Source organism: Pelodiscus sinensis, chromosome 8 (assembly GCF_049634645.1).
Source record: "Pelodiscus sinensis isolate JC-2024 chromosome 8, ASM4963464v1, whole genome shotgun sequence".
NCBI classification, from domain to species: domain Eukaryota; kingdom Metazoa; phylum Chordata; order Testudines; family Trionychidae; genus Pelodiscus; species Pelodiscus sinensis.
The window spans coordinates 38,070,372-38,089,817 of record NC_134718.1 but is presented as its reverse complement, the minus strand read 5'-3'; the positions used below and the strand labels follow the sequence as shown (position 1 = coordinate 38,089,817).

Sequence of the window (19,446 nt, the reverse complement as noted above, 5' to 3'; positions counted from 1 at the left end):
AAAGGAAAGAGTCAAAATAAAAAGTTATGAAATTACCAAAAGAACATTTCTATAGATCTATCTGTTTTTTAAATGATTCATCGAGAAATTTCCAACTAACTAATTATAAGTGTCTTTTTGTCAATAGGAAAAGTGACTGATTGTAGTGTGGATGGTGTCATTTTTAAGGTTTAAATAACTATACAGACATTTTGCAGGCCATAGGAAAACTTCAGCGTATAATAAAACAGTAATAATTTTTTTATTGCAAATGTATACAGACATACCAGTCATGCTTACCTGATTTCATAATTATTCAGTTGCTTGATTGCATTCCTAGCCTCCTGTTTATTAGCGAATGTTACAAAGGCATATCCCCTATTGTTTCCATTGAAGTCCATCATCATTCTCATTTCATAGATTTTACCAATCTATAAATGACAAGAAAAATCAATAAGCCAAGGAAACTTTTCCCCAACAGCACAAGCTATTTACACCAAGCTAGTCATTTCCCTCTCTCTCATGTGCGTGCCACTTCAGAGTTGTTTGAACATCTCCATCAATGTGATTATCAGCCAGAATCTATTTTACTTGATAACAGTTTTCTGACCCAGGAATGAAGTCAGAATAAATAAAGGCAACATATGTTAAGTGACAGATAGGGCTGACTTAGCAAGGCAGCCCTCTCTTTAGCAAGGTAACTGACTGCTATTCACACCAGCTGGCAACACAGTACCAGAGTGCCAATACGTGCTTCCAGAACTTTAATAGGCAGTTGTCACAGTAATGACTGTTGCATGGATTGCCCTTTGTTTTTAAATATTTAATTTTGTGTTCTAAAAGAAAGGGACTGGAAACTCCAAAGTCACACAGAATCAGCCTGTTCTCAAAGTAAAAGAACAAGACACTGAGTCCAAGGGTGCAACCCACTTGACCAAACTCTTCTGTGCCACTTTGGTGGGAGTTTTCTTTTTCCATATGGAATAAAGGCGGGCAGAGAAGACTACTGAGAAGATAGGAGTGCTGCAGAAGGCTCAAGAGAAACTATGGGAAAGTTTTCATACATGAGAAAGGGAGGGCATGGTACGTGCACACCTGCCCTCATACGACTATTATTATCCAGTACCTCACGTGCTAAGCACTTTACAAAAAATAAGACACAACGGCTACGTCTACACTGGCCCCTCTTCCGGAAGGGGCATGTAAATTTCACGAGTCGTCGTAGGGAAATCCGCGGGGGATTTAAATATCCCCTGCGGCATTTAAATAAAAATGTCCGCCGCTTTTTTCCAGCTTTTAAAAAAGCCGGAAAAGAGCGTCTAGACTGGCCCCGATCCTCCGGAAAAAGTGCCTTTGAAGTAGGAATAAGACCCTCCGGAAAAGGGCACTTTTTCCGGAGGATCGGGGCCAGTCTAGACGCTCTTTTCCGGCTTTTTTAAAAGCCGGAAAAAAGCGGCGGACATTTTTATTTAAATGCCGCGGGGGATATTTAAATCCCCTGCGGATTTCCCTACGACGACTCGTGAAATTTACATGCCCCTTCCGGAAGAGGGGCTAGTGTAGACGTAGCCAACGTGAAATCCTGCCCCCACCCGAAGTCAATGGAAGTTTTATCATTGATTTCAGTGAAGCCAGGAGTTCACTTATGTTGTCCCTGATTCAGGGAGCATATAATCTCATTTTGGAGCTCATGCAGCAAAGAGTAGGGATAAAAAAATGAAGAGGCAGGAAGCAGAAGAATTACAGTAATATATTTATGTGGTGACTTAGGTTAATTATATGATTGTGTTGCTGGCACTACTTTTAAACTACAGCCTGCTTGTGTGTGCAAAAAATGCGAGTGCCTGCCTGCCAATTCATGCTCAGTTACTGAGGCTGCATAAGCATAGCAGCAAAGGCTGGGTATAAACTCTGGTGTTTCATGATACAGTAGGGGGGCCATCAGACAGAATAGGACACGTTAAGGACTCTACACACCACCTGCTAGGATCTGGAAGGAGTCACTAAAGGATCATGCTGCTCCTTCCACCTGATTATGGGAGGAATGCTATTCCCATAATCGGGTGGGTGCATAACTGTCTGGATAACCACCTTGAGTAGTTATTAACAGTTCACAGTCATGCTGGACGGGCATCACAAGTGGAGTTCTGCAGGGTTCTTTTTGGGACCAGTTCTGTTCAATATCTTCATCAATGATTTAGATATTGGCATAGAGAGTGTGATTATTAAGTTTGCAGATGATACCAAACTCGGGGGGGTTGCAAGTGCTTTGGAAGATAGTATCAAAATGATCTAGACAAACCAAAGAAATGGTCAGAGGTAAACAGAATGAATTTTGATAAGGACAAATACAAAGTATTCCACTTAGGTGTGAAACTGATTGTTCCTTCCTACGGAATGGGAAGTGATTGTCTAGGAAGGTGTACTGGAAAAAGGGATTTAGGGATCATAGTAGACCACAAGTTAAATATGAATCAACGGTGTGATGCTGCTGCAAAAAAAGTGAACATGATTCCGTGATGCGTTAACAGTAGTGTTGTGAGCAAGACACAAAAAGTCATTCTTCTACTCTATTCTGCGCTGATTAGGCCTCAGTTGGAGTATTATGTCCAGTTCTGGCCACCACATTTGAAGAAAGATGTGGAGAAATTGGAAAAGGTCCAGATAAGAGCAACAGAAATTATTAAAAGTCTAGAAAATGCAACCTATAGGGAAGACAGAAAGAATTGGGTTTGTTTAGTTTAGAAAAGAGAAGACTGAGAGGGGACCTGAAAGCAATTTTCAACTATCTAAAAGAGTGTCACAAGGAGGAGGGAGAAAGGTTGTTCCCCTTCACCTCTGAGGACAGGACAAGAAGCACTGGGCTTAAATTGAAGCAAGGGAGGTTTAGGTTGGACATCAGGAAAAATTTCCTAACCGTCAGTAGGGCTGCCAGGTGTCCAGTAGTCTAGCTCTGTCCAGTAAAAAAAAACAACAGAAAATACTGGACACGTGCAATGTCCGGTATTTTCTGATTTTTCCAGCTGCGCACCGGATGGAAGCCTGGCGTGGGCGGGGGGAGCGGCTGGAAGGCTGGGCCACGACCGGTGCTGGGAGCCTGTGATTTGCCCAGAAGCCTTGCATGGGTGGGGGGTGTGGCTGGGAGTCCCAACCACTTCCCCCACCCCCGCCAGGTTCTGCGAAATCACAGGATCCCAGTGCTGATCATGGCCCCGCCTCCCAGCCTGGGAGTCCCAGCTGGTACGCAGGGCCATGATCGCCATTCAGGGCACATCAGAAGCCTACCGGGGGCAGGGAAGTGGCTGGGAGGCGGGACACGATCGACGCTGGGAGTTCTCTACAATCATTTCAGCTGCAGGATAAAAACGAGTTCTTCTAAATTCTTCTATAGCCTTAGCTTTAGAGGAATAGAAAACAATAAAAATAGAAGTAATTGTGCAAATGTGCATGCTGAGCCTCTTTACATAGAGATGGTGCAGGATGAAGACTTTTTATTATAAAGTTGAGTATTAAACATAGCATGTGTGGTCGTGGCAGTGTTTTTTGGTTGTTTTTGCTCAACAAATTTTTAGCCCGTGTGTCCAGTATTTTTTTGGGAGACCATCTGGCAACCCTAACTGTCAGGGTGGTTAAACTCTGGAATAAATTGCCTAGGGGGATTGTGGAATCTCTATCGCTGAAGTTATTTAAGAGCAGGTTAGACAGACACCAGTCAGGTATGACCTAGACAGTGCTTAGTCCTGCCATGGGGGCAGGGGACTGGACTTAATGACCTTTTGAGGTACCTTCCAGTTCTTTGATTCTATGATTACATGCTTTCTCTGCCCAATGCTCCTGGATGCATTTTGCTTGTATTGGCACAGTGTGCAGGCAGCAAGCCTCAGAGCACCTCTGCTCAGTATTTCTGCATTATACCCTCACATTCTCAGAGTTCCAGACCAGTATAGGCATACAGCTGAGCCCTGTAACAGAAAGTGAGACTCAGAATAGCTGAGCCTTGCAACAGAAAGTAGAACTTGGAACACGTTTAGGTAACCGGAGCAAATGATACAGTAGCCTCATTCATCACAGAAGTACTATGGGCTATACATCTAAGAATGTCCCCACACAAAAGAATAGTTGCTAAAGTTAGTATTAGAGTTTTATATGTATTTCAATTTTCTATTTGTTAGGTCATGTATGAGGCCATTGGAAAGGCAGTTTTTTTTCGTTTTAGGAGGAACATGTCATATGGCGCACGAGGAGGGAAATCTCTTCAATATAAAACATTACTTTTTCACATAATGGGATAAGTTCATCTTCAAAAAGGTCTCGGGGTAATTTCCCAATGAAAATCTCACAACCCCTCTCTGGTGGTGGGGCGTCCCAACCGGGTGGTGGACCTCCATACTTTCTTTGTCCATTTTCCTGTAGCAAAGAAAAAAACCATGTATTTTCAAATAAATGGACAGACATCTCTCAAAATTGACTTGCTAGTTGCTCTAACTTTTGTATAGACTTATCTCTATAACTGGGCCTTTCTTTCCTATCCTTTCCCAGCTTGACTGCTCTACTCACACTAGTGTCCTCTCTGTCCTTTCATAATATCCTGATTCAGTAATATCCTTTTCAGCTCTTTCCATCTGAAACCATGTCTCTGTGAAGCTCTCCCCCATTGAGACCTAATTCAGTGTCCTATGAAGTCACTCAATATTTGCTATATTACCTACCTTGCTTTAGTTAAAGTTTTAAACTATGTGGATAGGCCCTAGTCAAATACTAGCTTTCTGCTATGGTAGTGTTTACTATAACAATGTATTGGACAAGAATGCCAGTCTGCCATAGTCTAAAACAACAAAAAATCCTTTTTGCTCAACAAAATATCCTTGGTGTTCCTCATAAAAAAATTGTTTGATGTTCCTCGGTCTTAAAAAGTTCAAGAAACACCACTTTATGAGCTTCAGAAAGCAACCATGTGTCCTAATCCAGCTCCATTGCAGTCAATAAAAAAAAAATCTCCCACTGATTTAAAAAAGAACATGATCAGCTCCTAATGCCTTATCTAGAGTACATGGTGGAGTGCCGCTGCAGCGATCATTAACCATCTGCTGATTTATTGTGTGCTTAGATGTGATAAATTGATCTCCGAGCACACTCCTGTCAATGCTGGCACTCCACCAAGATGAGAAGAATGGCTGGCATCAACGAGAGAGTAGCCTCTGCTAACCTTACTGCGGGCAAGATGCTGAGGTGAGTATGTCGATTTAGGCTATGCTATTTGTATAGCTGAAATAGATCGATGGCACTGATTAGTGCAATCAAGGCCATCGTATTCCTTCTGCCGCGTCTAATGGCAGTTTCCTGATGTGCTGGAGTGAGGACCAGTTTCTACTGTAGACAATTTCTCTGAAAGTCACAAGCAACATATAGTAGAGTATTGGAGAGATGAGTGTCTTGACCTCAGTTATTTCAGGCAACACTTTTTCAAATGTTTGAGTTGTCTTAAAGTCAACATCAAGCAGCTTTTCTAAACCTGACATGTAAGGTGCACACAGCAAATAATATGTTAGTTTTGGTTCTAACCTAGTTGTGCTTTCATCAAAAGTACAAATTTTCACAATCTGCCTACAGCGCAAACATTTATTAATGATTACATTTGTACTGGATTTTGGAAGTTAATTGTGAACTCCTTACTGTACAGAATAAAGCAGAGATGAGCTTACACATGTGTTCCTGGAAGAATTAGGTTTTCAGGAGGTATTTGGAAGAGGAGAGGATGGGACTTTCACTTGACTACAGCACTGTCAACACAATGAGTTCCTGCATGACAAGCCAGTGTACTGTATATTTATACCATAATTAGCTGCGTAGATAAGCCCAAATTCTATAGTCATGTTCCCTGAAGTCATTTCAACCCTAAAGAGAAAACCATTGCAAGCTCCTTTCATAGGAAGGAAATCCAACAACATGAAATTGAATAGCATATAGTGGGGAAAACTCATTAGGTATATAAGCGAAGATGGATCAAGAAGTCTCTTCCAGCCTACTGTCTATGAATTATCATTTTGACAGATGTAGTAGTAAGTTATCCAATATTACTCATATCATAAACATTTTCATCATAATGGGAGAAACATAGCAATACTTCATGCAGGAGTGAATTCCTGTAGAATCAAAACTTGAAAACATTGAAGCTGGCAACATTAAATGCCACTTCTCTGTCCCTGAAGGTATAATTCAGCTGAGTGATGCCCGTGTAACCCACTCATGGGGGCTACGTCTACACTGCAGGCTTCTTGCACAATAATTTTTTGCGGAAGAGACCTTTCGCAAAAAATTCTTGAGCAAGAGAGCGTTCAGCCTGCCATGTGCTTTTGTGCAAAAGCGTCCACACTGCCTTGGATGCTCTTGTGCAAGAAAACTCTGATTGGCATTTACAGAATGGCCATCAGAGCACCTGTGCTTTTACCATCAGAGCACCTGTACTTTTACCAATAGGCACACACATGCCTTTTTGCACAAGATCTCTTGTACTGTGGTGACTCCGAGTTTTGTGCAAAAACTCTGCAGTGTAGATGTAGCCCTAGTGTGGTTCACCATCCCATGTAGTGGCCCCTAGACCACAGTAACAGATAAGAACAAGAGACCTCTACTGCATGGGCTGAGAGCAGCCTGGTTTTTAGCTCAAAGGGTAGAGACTCCTATACTATGCTCCAGAGGTCCCAGGTTCAGATTTGTCTGGTGGCAGTTACACTTGCAGGAAAGGTTACACTCTCTGACACGAGTTGTATGAACATCTATTGATACATTTTGTATAGCCACTGTGTGATAAATCTGTTCAATATTGTCATTCTTCACTGTGATTAGTATGTAGTACCTTCATATAGCTAAGTAAAAGGAGTTTGAATCAAACAAACAAACCTGATGCAAAGTAGATTTAGGTGAGAGAGGCTTGAGAAGGTTTACCATGCCAGTGCAAAACAAAGTACTGGAAAAATAAAATCTTTTATTTTAACTAGTTCAATGAGTTAATGTATTTGTAAGTAAATGGGATGACTCATCAGAAAAAACTACTTCAGTCAGCAAAGTCTTCATCTCATGGGCTGCGTCTATACTATAAGCCTCTTCCGCAAGAGGCAATGCAAATGGAGCGCTCATTTGTATTTGTCATGCTCTCATTTGCATTTCCTCTTTGGATCTCTTTTGCGCAAGAGGCTTTTGTGCAAAAAAGAACTGTGTAGATGGCTCCTTTTTGTGCAAAAACCCCCTTTTGTGCAAGAGCTGTTCTTCCTTACTTTTTGAGGAAAAACGGCTCTTGTGCAAAAGGGGGCTTATGCACAAAAAAGCGCTGTCTACATAGTTCATTTTTGTGCAAAAGCCTCTTGGGCAAAAAGGATCCGAAGAGGAAATGCAAATGAGAGCATGACATATGCAAATGAGTGCTCCATTTGCATTTCCTCTTGCTGAAGAGGCTTGTAGTATAGACACAGATTGAAAGAAGGAGACAGTACTCCAACCCAACTCTTGGCTCTCTAAAGATTAGGTGGAAGGAGAAAGACCTGTTTTCTTAAGTCCCCTCCTGTTTTTGCAGTTGAGTGTGTGGGCCTTAGGAAGAGTGAGGGTGGAATAAGGGATAAGCTAAGAGTACAGATACTTGTGTACTGTGGTGATGAGTTTGACATGAAATCTCAGAGAATGTGAGGAAAGGAATGGGATGAAAGAGGAAATAGGATGAACTCTGAAAAAGGCAGGGAGGGACAAGGAACCTGGGAAGCAAGGAAGGAAGAAGAGATGAAGCAAAATCAAATATCAAAAAGCAGAGATGAAGGGAGAAAAGAATATTGGGATAAAGAATGTAAAACAGAATATGAATGCAGCAGGCTTGTTATTTTTATCTTTCTTTGTTATCTACTCTACTGTACACAATGTTAAAATGCAGCAAACCCAAATGTTTGCTTACCTTTAGGCTACGTCTGCTCTGCATGATTTTTGCGCAGAACAGGTATTCTTGCGCAAAAACTTGCCGGGTGTCTACACTGCACACATGTTCTTGTGCAAGTACATTTACAGTACAGCATCAGAAAAAGGGCTTGTTCCAGGAGAGTTATTCCTCTCCCCATGAGGAATAAGCTCTCTTGCGCAAGAGCTCTTCCACAAGAAGGCAGTTTAGACAGGCAACATGATTTTCTTGTGCAAGAAACCCCTATGGCTAAAATGACCCTCAGAGCTTTCTCGCGCAAGATAGCGTCCACACTGCCATGGACGCTCTTGCACAAAAGCACATGGCAGTGTGGATGCGCTCTTGTGGAAGACCTTTTGCACAAGAACTCTTGTATAAAACCGTTCTTACGCAAGAAGCCTGCAGTGTAGACGTTGCCCTAGTGTCTGCACACAGTTTTATATGCTATGCTAAACACACTTTTATTTTATTTTAATTGCCTGTCCTCTAGATATGGTAGTTCCAGGTTCCTTTTAGTCCAAAACTGCTTTTTTGGATGACTGTGTTGTTAACCATACTTCTGTTCCTAACAACTGACAAGATCTGAGCCCGAGTAAACGTCATAAAAACTCTCCTTACCATTTGCAATTCTGTTCCTTTAATGTTTACCAGAATATTTCATAGCGTTGCATTTTAAAATGAACTAGGTTGAGGCTTTTTGTTTTGGCAAGATTCCAAAATTCAGCTGAATAGTTTGACTTTTGAAGGGCTCCTGTGTCTGCTACAAATTTAGTAAAAATAAACAGAAATGTCTCACATTTTGAGATCTTCTCAAATGAACTTTTAATAAACCTTGATTATTAAGGCTGATAAATAATCTCTTTTCTATTTCAGATATATGAAATATTTAACCTATAAAGACTTAAAATGATTCTAGGATGTCAAATTCAGACCCAGTTCTGAAGACTTTTTTAAAGAACAAAGGACTTCTGATTGACATGTGAGGTTCAGGAAGCAACATGGCTCGTGGTGTGAAAAATTTACACTTCCGAGTGCTGTAGCTATGACGACCTAACCCATAGTGTAACTGCAGCTAGGTTGATGGAAGCATACTTCTGTTGCCACCTCTACTGTTGCTTTTGGGAGGTGGTGTTCCTACAGTAATGGAAAAACTAATTCAATTTCTATGGGATAGAGGTTAGTTCAGTATAGCTACATCTCCTCATCTATGCCATTTTAGTCGTCCGTCCTCCCCCCTTTCCCCCAAGTGTGGATATGGTGATAGTGAGTTTATTTTGGGATATTACAAAGATAAAATGCAGCGGAAAGTTCAAATTGCAATTGAAAACTTCCGTGATATTCAGGAATATCCAGCTCTGGGGTTTTAGTTGGCTTATCTAATTAGCTATGATGTTTAAACAAAACTTATTGAAAGAATTCAGTCCTACTTATTGAAATTAAGCATCTTTCATACATACTTAACATAGAAGGGAAGAGAACCAACAAAGAAGGAAAGTTTCCTTGTTAAATATTTGCCACTCAAAAGCCCTTGATAAAACTACTTAATCAAAGCTAAAATTAAATGCTATGCAAAAAGTAGCACTCAAGCATGTGACCACAAGTTCCTACCTGGATCAAACTATATCCTGTGCGCTGAATTAATGCACGGAGAGCAGCTTCTTTCTGTGTGCCGGTCAATCCATCCCCGGATTTTTGATTTGATTCCATTGTGAGTGATTATCAGCAAAAAATCAGGTTAATTAGGGGTGCTCACTGCAATCAAATTTAAGATAAATTAAGTAAATTAATGTTTCTAGGAGGAGAAACTGAGGATATTTATGAGACTCACTCTCCCTAAATAAATAAGTTGAGATAACTTTGTCAGAAAAACAACAGATCAAAAAAGGAAAATGACTTCCCCTTTTGCAAAATTTCAGGTTACCTTTCCAGGCTATAAAACTGTCAATTTTTAATGACAAATTTTTAATGACAAAGCTTAAGTGTACCCAAAAGTTTAGATTTGTATGTACTGATAGTATTTGAACATGCAAAGATGGGCCTGAAATACTGAGTGTTAGGACTTGGCAAAAATGTATCAGTCCAATATTGCATAGGGCAGGGCACAATACTACTATATGCAGTCTGATAAACATGGGTGCTGACCATGCAACCACTTAATTTTAAGTATGTGAATAATCCCATTGAACTAAATGACAATAAATCCAACCTTCAATGTTGAGCATTTGTTGACATGTTTCTGGATCAGGGTCCTTGTGACAACTTTGGAAAACCCAGCCTCTAAGTATGCATACACCAGAACCAAGGTCCAAAAAGACAACTAAACACAATAGTTTAGTTTAATACAGCACATGGAGTGTAAAATAACCCATCCCTGCACACTTCAAATACATTGAAACCAATATTGGAAATTATCAGAAAAACACTAAAATGTCAGAGTAGCAGTCTCTTGTATAATACTTAGCTGTTTACTTCTTACTGTATTTAAGGCAGGGCTGAAATCATTGCTTTAACACCACTTTTCAGGAAAGCAAGGGGTTCAGTGGATAAATGGAAAATTTTACTCTTTAAAAAATGTGCATGGTATTTTAGGGGCCCCTTGCTCTTTTGTAGAAGCTTTGAACTCTGTTGTAAGTTGCAGCTGTCATTAGTGTAACATATAATAGAAAATCTCAGAAAGAGCTAGCAAGAGACTAGTGAACCTGAGGATGCTTTTTAGTGAGTAAATTTGTCTGATAAAGCCCGGAAAGAGAGGAACTGGGTAGTCTGTTTAAGTGGGTTACGCTAAGCAATTGGGGGCACCTGTGGGGGGTGAGTGAATGCAATGACTGTCTACATCTGAGTGCCCATATGAGCTTTGAGCAGAGGGAAGGAACAAAATATGGAGGAAAGGAGAGCAATGGAGTAATCAGGCTAAAGGAAACCAGGCATTGAAAAAGCAAGAAGAAAAGAATATGGTCTGCAATGGAAAGAAAAGAAAAAAACCCGAAGGAGCGGAAGGAAGGGTAGGGGGAAGCAAAGACCTCCTTGTAAGTTTATTATATTAATTAAAATACATAACCTCAAAACATGAAAAAGCACAATTGTGTGAAAGATACAAATATGCCATTTTGGAGTGTCCTCTTTCCTTTCAGCACAGCAGAACTGTTTGTGTGTGAGATGTTTCTTTATACACGTCTTATGCACCAAACTAGCATGCAGGGAGTGAGGTAGAGAAAGAAAAGGGCTTTTAAACAAAACCCCCAGAAGAAATTGTGCTATGTATATCAAAGTAAACCTTCTCCATGAAATTGCTCTTTAATGCTACAGTTTGATGTGTGTTTGCTGTAAAATATATCGCTGTGTGGGGTTCACTGGGAAAGAGTGCATTTTTGTGTGAGGGACCAGCTAGCATACTTGCTGGTAACTGAGGCTACAGAACAACTGATAGTGAGCAGCAGGACTGTAGGGATTCCAGCTTTCCTGACTGGATGAACCAGATGCATTTGTGGCAGTGGCAACTGGTCCAGGACATTTGGCAATCCTAAGCAGGAGAGAATTAAAAATTCACTAATGCTAGGATTGAGTTAGTGCTTTGATGTTTTGTCATTGCAGTTATGCCACTGCACAGTGACTGGGGCATGTTCTTTTTAGTTTGTTACCCTAATAACATACTTTACAATGTCATACTTTACAGTGAAAGACTAGGCAGTACTGTATTTTTTTTCTAATTCAGTTCTCATTTTTAAAAGTCACTGAAGGTATGTGAATGGTTATAGCTGACATCTTCCTTGAATGGCTGCTTAATAAATATCTGTACTTGGATACAACCTGTGGTGGAAGGGGCCCGCTGTTACAGGATGAGAACCTGGAGATGTAAAGACACGTGAACATGCTTAATCTGAAACCAAGAGGATTTATCTTAGTGCATGAAGTCAAATGCATGCATGTGACCGTATGTGCCAATTTAGGCCTCAATCTGTAACTGGAGCTTTGCTAAAGTTTGTCCTTCAGTAAAAGTTAATTTGATGCAAAATATACATAGCTATAGTGACTACATATGTATATAGCTATTTAGATAAAAATAATATTTTTTTATTCCAAGGTGGCATTTCTCTTCACTGTCTCCATAGTTTTCCCATTTTGTATTCATAACGTCTGCACCCCCTTTTTCCTGCTATGTTGAGTTGATCTGTTAAGCTTTTAGACAACAGACTTTAATTTTAATGCATTTAAAACTGTCCTTGTGATTTAAAGTAGTCCCTATCGTAGTTACACATATTGACCTATTTTCAGTTTTACTTAACTCTCTAACTATGAAGCTAAAGGAAATGTACGTCTACACTATAGCGCTAGGGTGTCACAAGGAGGAAGGAGAAAATGTGTTCCTCTTGGTTTCTGAGGACAGGACAAGGAGTAATGGGCTTAAAGTGCAGCAGGGGAGGTTTAGATTGGACATTAGGAAAAAATTCCTAACTGTCAGGGTGGTCAAATATTGGAATAAATTGCCAAGGGAGGTGGTGGAATCTCCCTCTCTGGAGATATTTAAGAACAGGTTAGATAGACATCTGTCAGGGATGGTGTAGACGGAGCTTGGTCCTGCATTGAGGGCGGGGGGCTGGACTCGATGACCTCTCGAGGTCCCTTCCAGTCCTATGATTCCATGATTCTATGACATAATATACGGCAACTGTATCACTCTGTGGTGTCTCTTCTTAAGTTTAGTGGCGAAGTTGTGCTATCAAATGCATGTGCAACATTCCTATTGGAGTAACTGAATGAAAAACTCCCTAAGGGCAGATTTTGTCCTAGAGGATTTTTCAGTAGAAATTAGGTCACATAATTGTGAGGAACCGAGCTCTAAAAAATTCATGATCAGCTTTTGTTAGGGGCTCATTGTTGAGGTAAATAGACTGCTCTTCTTCAAGGTGTTGATAAAAGGCATAAAAACTGGCTCTAAAATCTTCATTGAAATTCAGTACAGTTAGCTTTGTTTTCAGATTTAATTGTTTTAGCTTTTGTATGTTATGATGATAGCACTCAGTACAGTATAAAGATAGTGAGTATATTGTATTGCTGTACACTTGAATTATTTATCGCATAAGGTTGGACAATTTGGGCTATAAATTTTGATTCCCTGCATTCCTTGTCTTCCATTTCTTACAGTGTCTTAATTACCACTAACATGACATGAAAGAGAGAGAGAGAGACTAGAAAATCTAATTGGTCTTTTCCATCCCTGAATGAATGAAATAATATCTTCTTTTAAATCAACTAAAGCCAAATTATTGCTTCGTGTTATAAGCACATACTCTTTTTACAGATATATATTCATATTTATAGATTGCTTGGATATTTTTAAAGTTATTTGAAAGCAGTTAACTTGCTAAGCAATTTTTGTGAGAACTACAAGGAAACATGTAATGTATTTCATAGCTGAGACCCCAAGGTGATCATTAGTTGCTAATATAACCCAATGCATGACTGACCTGATTTCACAACTTTGTTATGCTGTTCTAAGCTCTGATCCAGTTTCTACGGAAGTCAAAGGCAAAGACTTCTTGCCATGTCCATGTTACTTAAATGGACTTCTCCATAGTACATATGAAATATAATGGTTATGCAAGAACTCCAGCTTTCAAAGCCTCTTTAAATGTCTGTCTTATCAATGGCTGTGTCTAGACTGCAGGGTTTTTTTGAAAAAAGGCTAATTTTCGAAAAAACTTCACCTGCGTCTAGACTACAGCCGCGTTCTTTCGAAATTAAATTGAAAGAATGCGGCTCTTCTTTCGATGGCGGTACTCCTCATTTCACGAGGAAGAACATCTTTTTTCGGAAGTGCTCTTTCGAAAAAAGGCGTTCTTGAATGCAAACAGGGCTTTTTTGAAAGAGAGCATCCAGACTGCCTGGGTGCTCTCTTTCGAAAAAGCGGCTTGCTTTTTCGAAAGTATTGCTTGCAGTCTAGACGCTCTTTTTCGAAAGAGGCTTGCAGTCTAGACGTAGCCAATATGTGGTTCACTTTTCTCAGAACAGAAGTTTTGATTTACAAAGTTGAAAATGAGAAGTAAATTTAGATGTTCTGATGATTTTTCTCTCAAAATGAAGAACCTAAATTTTGTGTAATGTTAACAGCTAATCAATGGCCACTTAAAGGAATACAATTTAAAATATTAGATACATCTCTTGAGTACTCCTGTCAGCCATTTTCTTTTTATAAAGAAACAAGTAATATTGTTAGAAAGCAGCTGCTCGCATATGGGCTGCTAAAAGCCTCATTTTCTGAAACTGTCTGAGTACCCTCAACTCCTTACAGGACTAGTTCTTGCGGGGTGTGTGTGTGTGTGTGTGTATTTTTATATAATTTATTTACACACATACCCATACATGTACATGAAAAGTTAAGTTCAGGGAATTAGTAAAACTTACCTAGGCATTACCATAACAATCTCTGATTGCCTTCCCCCTCCCACCTAGCCACATTTCCAATATGGTTTGGAGGTAGGAATCACCACTTCCTTTTACTCTCCGTCGGATCTTAAACTCTAAATAACTCTAGATAAGTATTTTCTGACTTCAGCTCCTGTCTGAGGTGCCTCATCATTGATTGATTTCAACTTCATTTGTGTTGCATTCCATTTATGGTTAAATAATCAGATTTTACTAACATAGCCCAGAAAACAAAGCTGCAAAACAAAATAAAATGTGAGCTAAAATCCTTTAAGCCACATTCCACTACTTAGTGACAATGTTTGATTTTCAAAGTATACAAAAATTACCTGAGTCCTAATCATGCCCAACATTGGATGGCCCTGGTCAGAAGTTATATCCAAGTTCCAAGATACTGAAATAATTTCTCCAACACAATGCAGGCTGGAGAAAAGCACTCATAACACAGTTCTTGACCACTCCACCCAAGCTAATTTTGATCTTGTTGGTGCTCATACATAACTAATTGAGATGACAAATCATGGCTTTCTGAGATACAGGTCCTATAACTGCTGATTTCCTGCTCAAGATCTGGAGGTAAGTACTATTCACATAATAGCAGTGCCATACACCCAATATCATTCTTAATGAGAATGTAAAAACTGAAGAGGAACAAAGGTGATTCATTATGGTCCAAGAGAAATTCTAAAGTGGAAAACTATGGGGTATGAGCAAAATCAGTTGAGCAACATTCTTGTCCATATGCAACTGTCATCTCAAAGCAAAACCCTATTACAAATAATATCAAATGTTCTCAATACACCTCCCAGTATCAGGCCCCTACTCTGTGGTCAATAGCTCAATTTTTTTGCCCTAAACTATTGTGGAGTTTCTTGTATAAACTATAAGTGTTATCAAATGAAGGATTTAAAAAATGTGTAGGGGAATCCGCTGGTGGCAGAGAAGTTGTACAGTGAATTCTTTCCTACCTCACTCTATGCTGACAATGTGAAGGATATGGCTAGGAATTTCTTATGCCCAACTGCTTCCAATCTGACATTGGTCCTTTTGAAACCATTAACAAGCAGCCAGTGTAACTTAAGCAAGAGAACTGTCCTGGAACAAAACTGAATGAGTATTGGGGACAGCGAATGCTACTTTGGCACAGAAACTGTACTGCGTACTCCTCTGCTGTGGGTGAGTATGAATCATAATTTTTATGCTGTGTAAATTAGACTACATTAGGAAATATATTTATCTAGATGTAAAGATCACTGGTCAAACCCCACTTGCCTTGCTTGCATAACCAGGCTTACTGTAATCTGTGAGTGAGGAAAGCTGAATTGTTGCATTCTAATGAGATACTTGCACAAATGTGTTTCCATAGCAGCTGATTTTTATAGGTTGCTACTTTAGTGCTGTCTGTGTCCTCTGTAGTGACCTAGATAGAAAACTACTGTAACAGGTTTTTTTCCAGTTAATGTGATATGAAGTAGCCCCAACTCCTGATGTGTACACCTTCAAAACCCCATGTATGTTCCCATAAATGATTTCACATTTGAATGCTGCACAGGTCTGTACAGGCCTTGTGCTCAGGCACGAATTTAATAATTGATCGAATCAAGTATCCAAAATGTTGTAAGTACTTAACATTGTATGTACTATAACATAAAAACTAGGGGTTTAAAACAAACAAAAGGAAGTTTTGTCATGCAGTGCACAGCCAACCTGTGGAACTCCTTGCCAGAGGAGGTTGTGAAGACCAGAACTTTAATGGGGTTCAAGAAAGAGCTAGATAAATTCATGGAGGCTAGGGCTGTCAATAATTATTAGCCAAAAGTAGGTAGGAATGGTGTCCATAGCCCCCGTTTGTCAGGAGCTGGAAAGGGATGACAGGAGAGGGATCACTTGACGATTACCTGTTCTGTTCAATCCCTCTGGGGCATGTGGCATTGACCACTGTTGGAAGACTTTTGGTCTGATCTGGTATGGCTGTTCTCATATTTTTTTTATGTTCTTATGTTTACCTTATTTTTGCACCCTTTCCACCATTTTGTCATCACCATTTTGCAGACAACATTGTGATTTCATGTAGGAGTCAAGGTAGAGAACCAACTAAACATCAACTTTCCATGGAATGCTCTGGCTAGGACTAGTGATGCAGTGCTTGGTTGTATAATCAGGAGAATATTGAGTGAAGAAGGTGTGCAGCACTGGGGACAAATATTGAAGTACTGTCCTAGTTCCCATGTCAACATGCCTAAAAATAAAATTGATAACTTGGAAAGATTTCAGAAAAGAGTTATGAGAACAATTTGAGGCATGGAAAATTTGCCTTATGGAGAAGGACTTAAGAAATTCTATGTATATAGCTTTTCAAAGAGAGAGTGGAGAAATGACATCTTCATGGTCTAAGTGCACTGATCTGAGGAGATTTGACAGTAGATTATTCTTTAATGTAGCAAAGGCATGACAGGAGCCAGTGGCTGTATAGTGAAACTACATCTAGCCTAATTTAAAAGTGTTTAACTTGTTAACAGTGAGGGTAATTAACCATTGGAACAACTTATTAAGAGATGCATTTGATTACTCTTCACTTTGAGTGTTTAAATCAAGATTAGATGTGTATCTACAAAAATGTGTTACAGCTCAGGCACAAAACATGGCTGACATTTCTGGATTAAATTCTTTAGGCTGTGTTAGGAAAGGCTGTCTGAGTCATCATCATAATCCCTTAAAATGTACAGTGGTATGCAATTCTAACTTGTTTTAATCATTTATTAGAGGGGTGGGCACCAGTTTTTGAAGGGGGAATCACTTCACAAATTTTGGAAGTGGTTATGGGCCTCGGCCGGAAGGGGGCTGTTCCCTGTAGGTGCAATACATCCCTGGCGGGGTGAGGAGATTTCATGTGCTCCTCCACCCACAGATCCTGATTGGCCTGGGGGTGGAGGAGTGTGTGAAGCCTTTGCCCCCTGCTCCAGTCCTGCCAGTATCACACGGTACCTAGAGAGAACTGCCAGCTGTTTTGAACAGTTGCCAGTTCCCTCTGCCAGGAATGCTCCACACCAGAGGGAGGAGACTTTGCACGCTTCCCCATTCCCAAGTATCAATTGGCCTGGGGGTGGGGAAGTGGTATGGTGATAGTGAGCTGGATCCGGCTCTGTCCCCTGTTGTGTCCACCCCTGATTTATTAGTACCTGATAAACATGCTTTTCTTCTTTGCATCTTAAATTATTGTTCAAGTTACTATATTTATTATTGTATGGCACGATGCATTCGACATGATCAGCCTTCGAAACTTCTAGGAATCTATTAACTGGAAGTAGCTTGTTTACGTATAAAAGTTGGTTTTTTTTTTTTCATTACATCTGCTTCTTGATTGTGATCTTTTATGCTGTATTCAGAGAACATTAACCCATAAGTTACGTGTAAATATAATTTAAAATTGATACCATATCAATTTAAAATTATATTTACAACTAAATCTGTAATATAACTGAACCAAAAGATAGTCAATTTCAGAGTATTAGGTCTCTCCCAAGGTAGCAGAGAGAACCCCACTTGCTTTGTAACTTGTTTTTTGGTGACTATAGCTGTTGAAAGTAAATGATTTACTAAAATCCAGTCATTTCAGCCTGTCTTTGGAAACATTTGTCCAGTGGGACCACCTTACTCTATATAGTATCTGGTTTAAAAAAATGTACATAGTATGGATTTATGACTGTTTGATATTGTTACATTCCTGCAGAGTTTACTGTGTATTTTGGTAACTTATGCAATGTAAGGGCATTATTCTGGTGTTCTGCACTGCAGTTAATTTCACGCTATTCTTAAAATGCAATGGATAGGTGTGTATACTGGTATGTTGACAACTATTGGAGCATTTATAATGGGTATATAATGTAACCACCTTCCAAAAGACTCATTCTGCTCAATTCTGCTTCCGATTCCTGAATTGTACGTGTAATGCTAGCAGCAGCTTTTGCATTGGTCTATGGTAGCAAAAAATAAATGGCTTTCATTAAATGTGAAATCATGGTTACTCTTATTTTTATTGGTTGGTTTTTGTTTTGTTTTGTTAAATCTTTGGATTGGATCAATTTGTTTAGACCAGAGTAGGCCAATATCCTAGTCAAACTCCAGTGGAAAAACCTACTTTGGACAAGTTGTTAGAACTAACAGGTTAGGTACTTTCAGGATAACACAAGGTATTAAATCACTCGGGAATCTGAGGATGCTCATGTGTAACTTATTTTCTAAAGGAACAGGGGGTGTTGGGAGGGGGGAAATCCTTGCCTGTCAACTTCCTTCCTACACTTCTTTTTGAGGAATAAGCAGAATTACTGATCTCTGAATTTTAATACACAACATTTTGACAGCTGTAAAAATCCTTCAAAAATTGAAGTGGGCAATAGGTATCTTTTGGGTATGTCTAGACTACATGCCTCTGTTGCCAGAGGCATGTAAATTAGACTACCCAACATAGTCAATGAAGCCGATCCTGTAAACCTTGTTTCATGAGGCATAAGGGAGCAGTCGAAAAAGGCGTTCCTTGTTGACTGATCCACGTCTTAACGGCTGCACTGTGCCAATGATCAGCTGAGACAGCACAGTGCTGTGGCCATTTTTATTTTAATGAAGCTGGGGATATTTACATATCGGCTTCATTGACTATGTTGGGTAGTTTAATTTACATGCCTCTGTCGCCAGAGGCATGTACTCTAGACATACCCTCTGAGTTAAGCTGTTGCCTTCTTAAACTCTGTCTATAGGCTTAGCTTGTTTCTGCTGTTAATTTTTTTTTTCAAATGAGTGTTTTCTTTAGGCAGAAACTGTTCTATGTTCTGATAGTGGATTAACTTTTAATCAATTAAATTCACACAAGGTTTTTCAAATTGATTTGTAATTCAGTTTTGTAATCTACCAGAAAACATTACTTGTCTGTTGAATGAAGGGTTAAAAGGGTGCGGCAGCTGGTCAATATCTCATGTAGCTTATCAGCTCCAAAGTTACTGGTTCAAAGCCCCATCAGGCCAGTAGTAAGTTCTTTAACATCTGAAGACTTAGGCTAAACAAAGTCTGGGACCTTCCATATTTTTACAATCTAGGAGGAAAGAAAAATG

The 19,446-nt window shown here is 39.7% G+C and overlaps 2 protein-coding genes across 8 annotated transcripts in view; one reads left to right on the top strand and one right to left on the bottom strand.

Moving 5' to 3' along the window:
* A1CF (APOBEC1 complementation factor) overlaps positions 1–19,446 on the bottom strand; it is a 61,044-nt gene that overhangs the window by 37,493 nt on the left and 4,105 nt on the right. For 4 of the 7 annotated variants that reach the window (XM_006121474.4, XM_006121476.4, XM_006121477.4 and 1 more), the window contains exons 2-4: positions 9,527–9,670; positions 4,252–4,386; positions 280–410 (exon numbers count right to left, since the gene is read on the bottom strand). In XM_006121474.4, coding sequence (XP_006121536.2) covers positions 280–410; positions 4,252–4,386; positions 9,527–9,625 — 365 coding nt within the window. In that variant the 5' untranslated portion in view covers positions 9,626–9,670. Of the gene's footprint in view, positions 1–279; positions 411–3,764; positions 3,946–4,251; positions 4,387–9,526; positions 9,671–19,446 lie in introns of those variants that run through there. The other 3 variants (XM_014572724.3, XM_075935054.1, XM_075935055.1) reach the window with 3 other exon arrangements.
* The window catches only part of PRKG1 (protein kinase cGMP-dependent 1), a 1,023,509-nt gene continuing 1,019,365 nt past the window's right edge, over positions 15,303–19,446 (top strand). The window contains exon 1 of the mRNA XM_075935048.1: positions 15,303–15,517. The gene's annotated coding sequence lies outside the window, so the exon portion shown is untranslated. The remainder of the gene's footprint in view (positions 15,518–19,446) is intronic.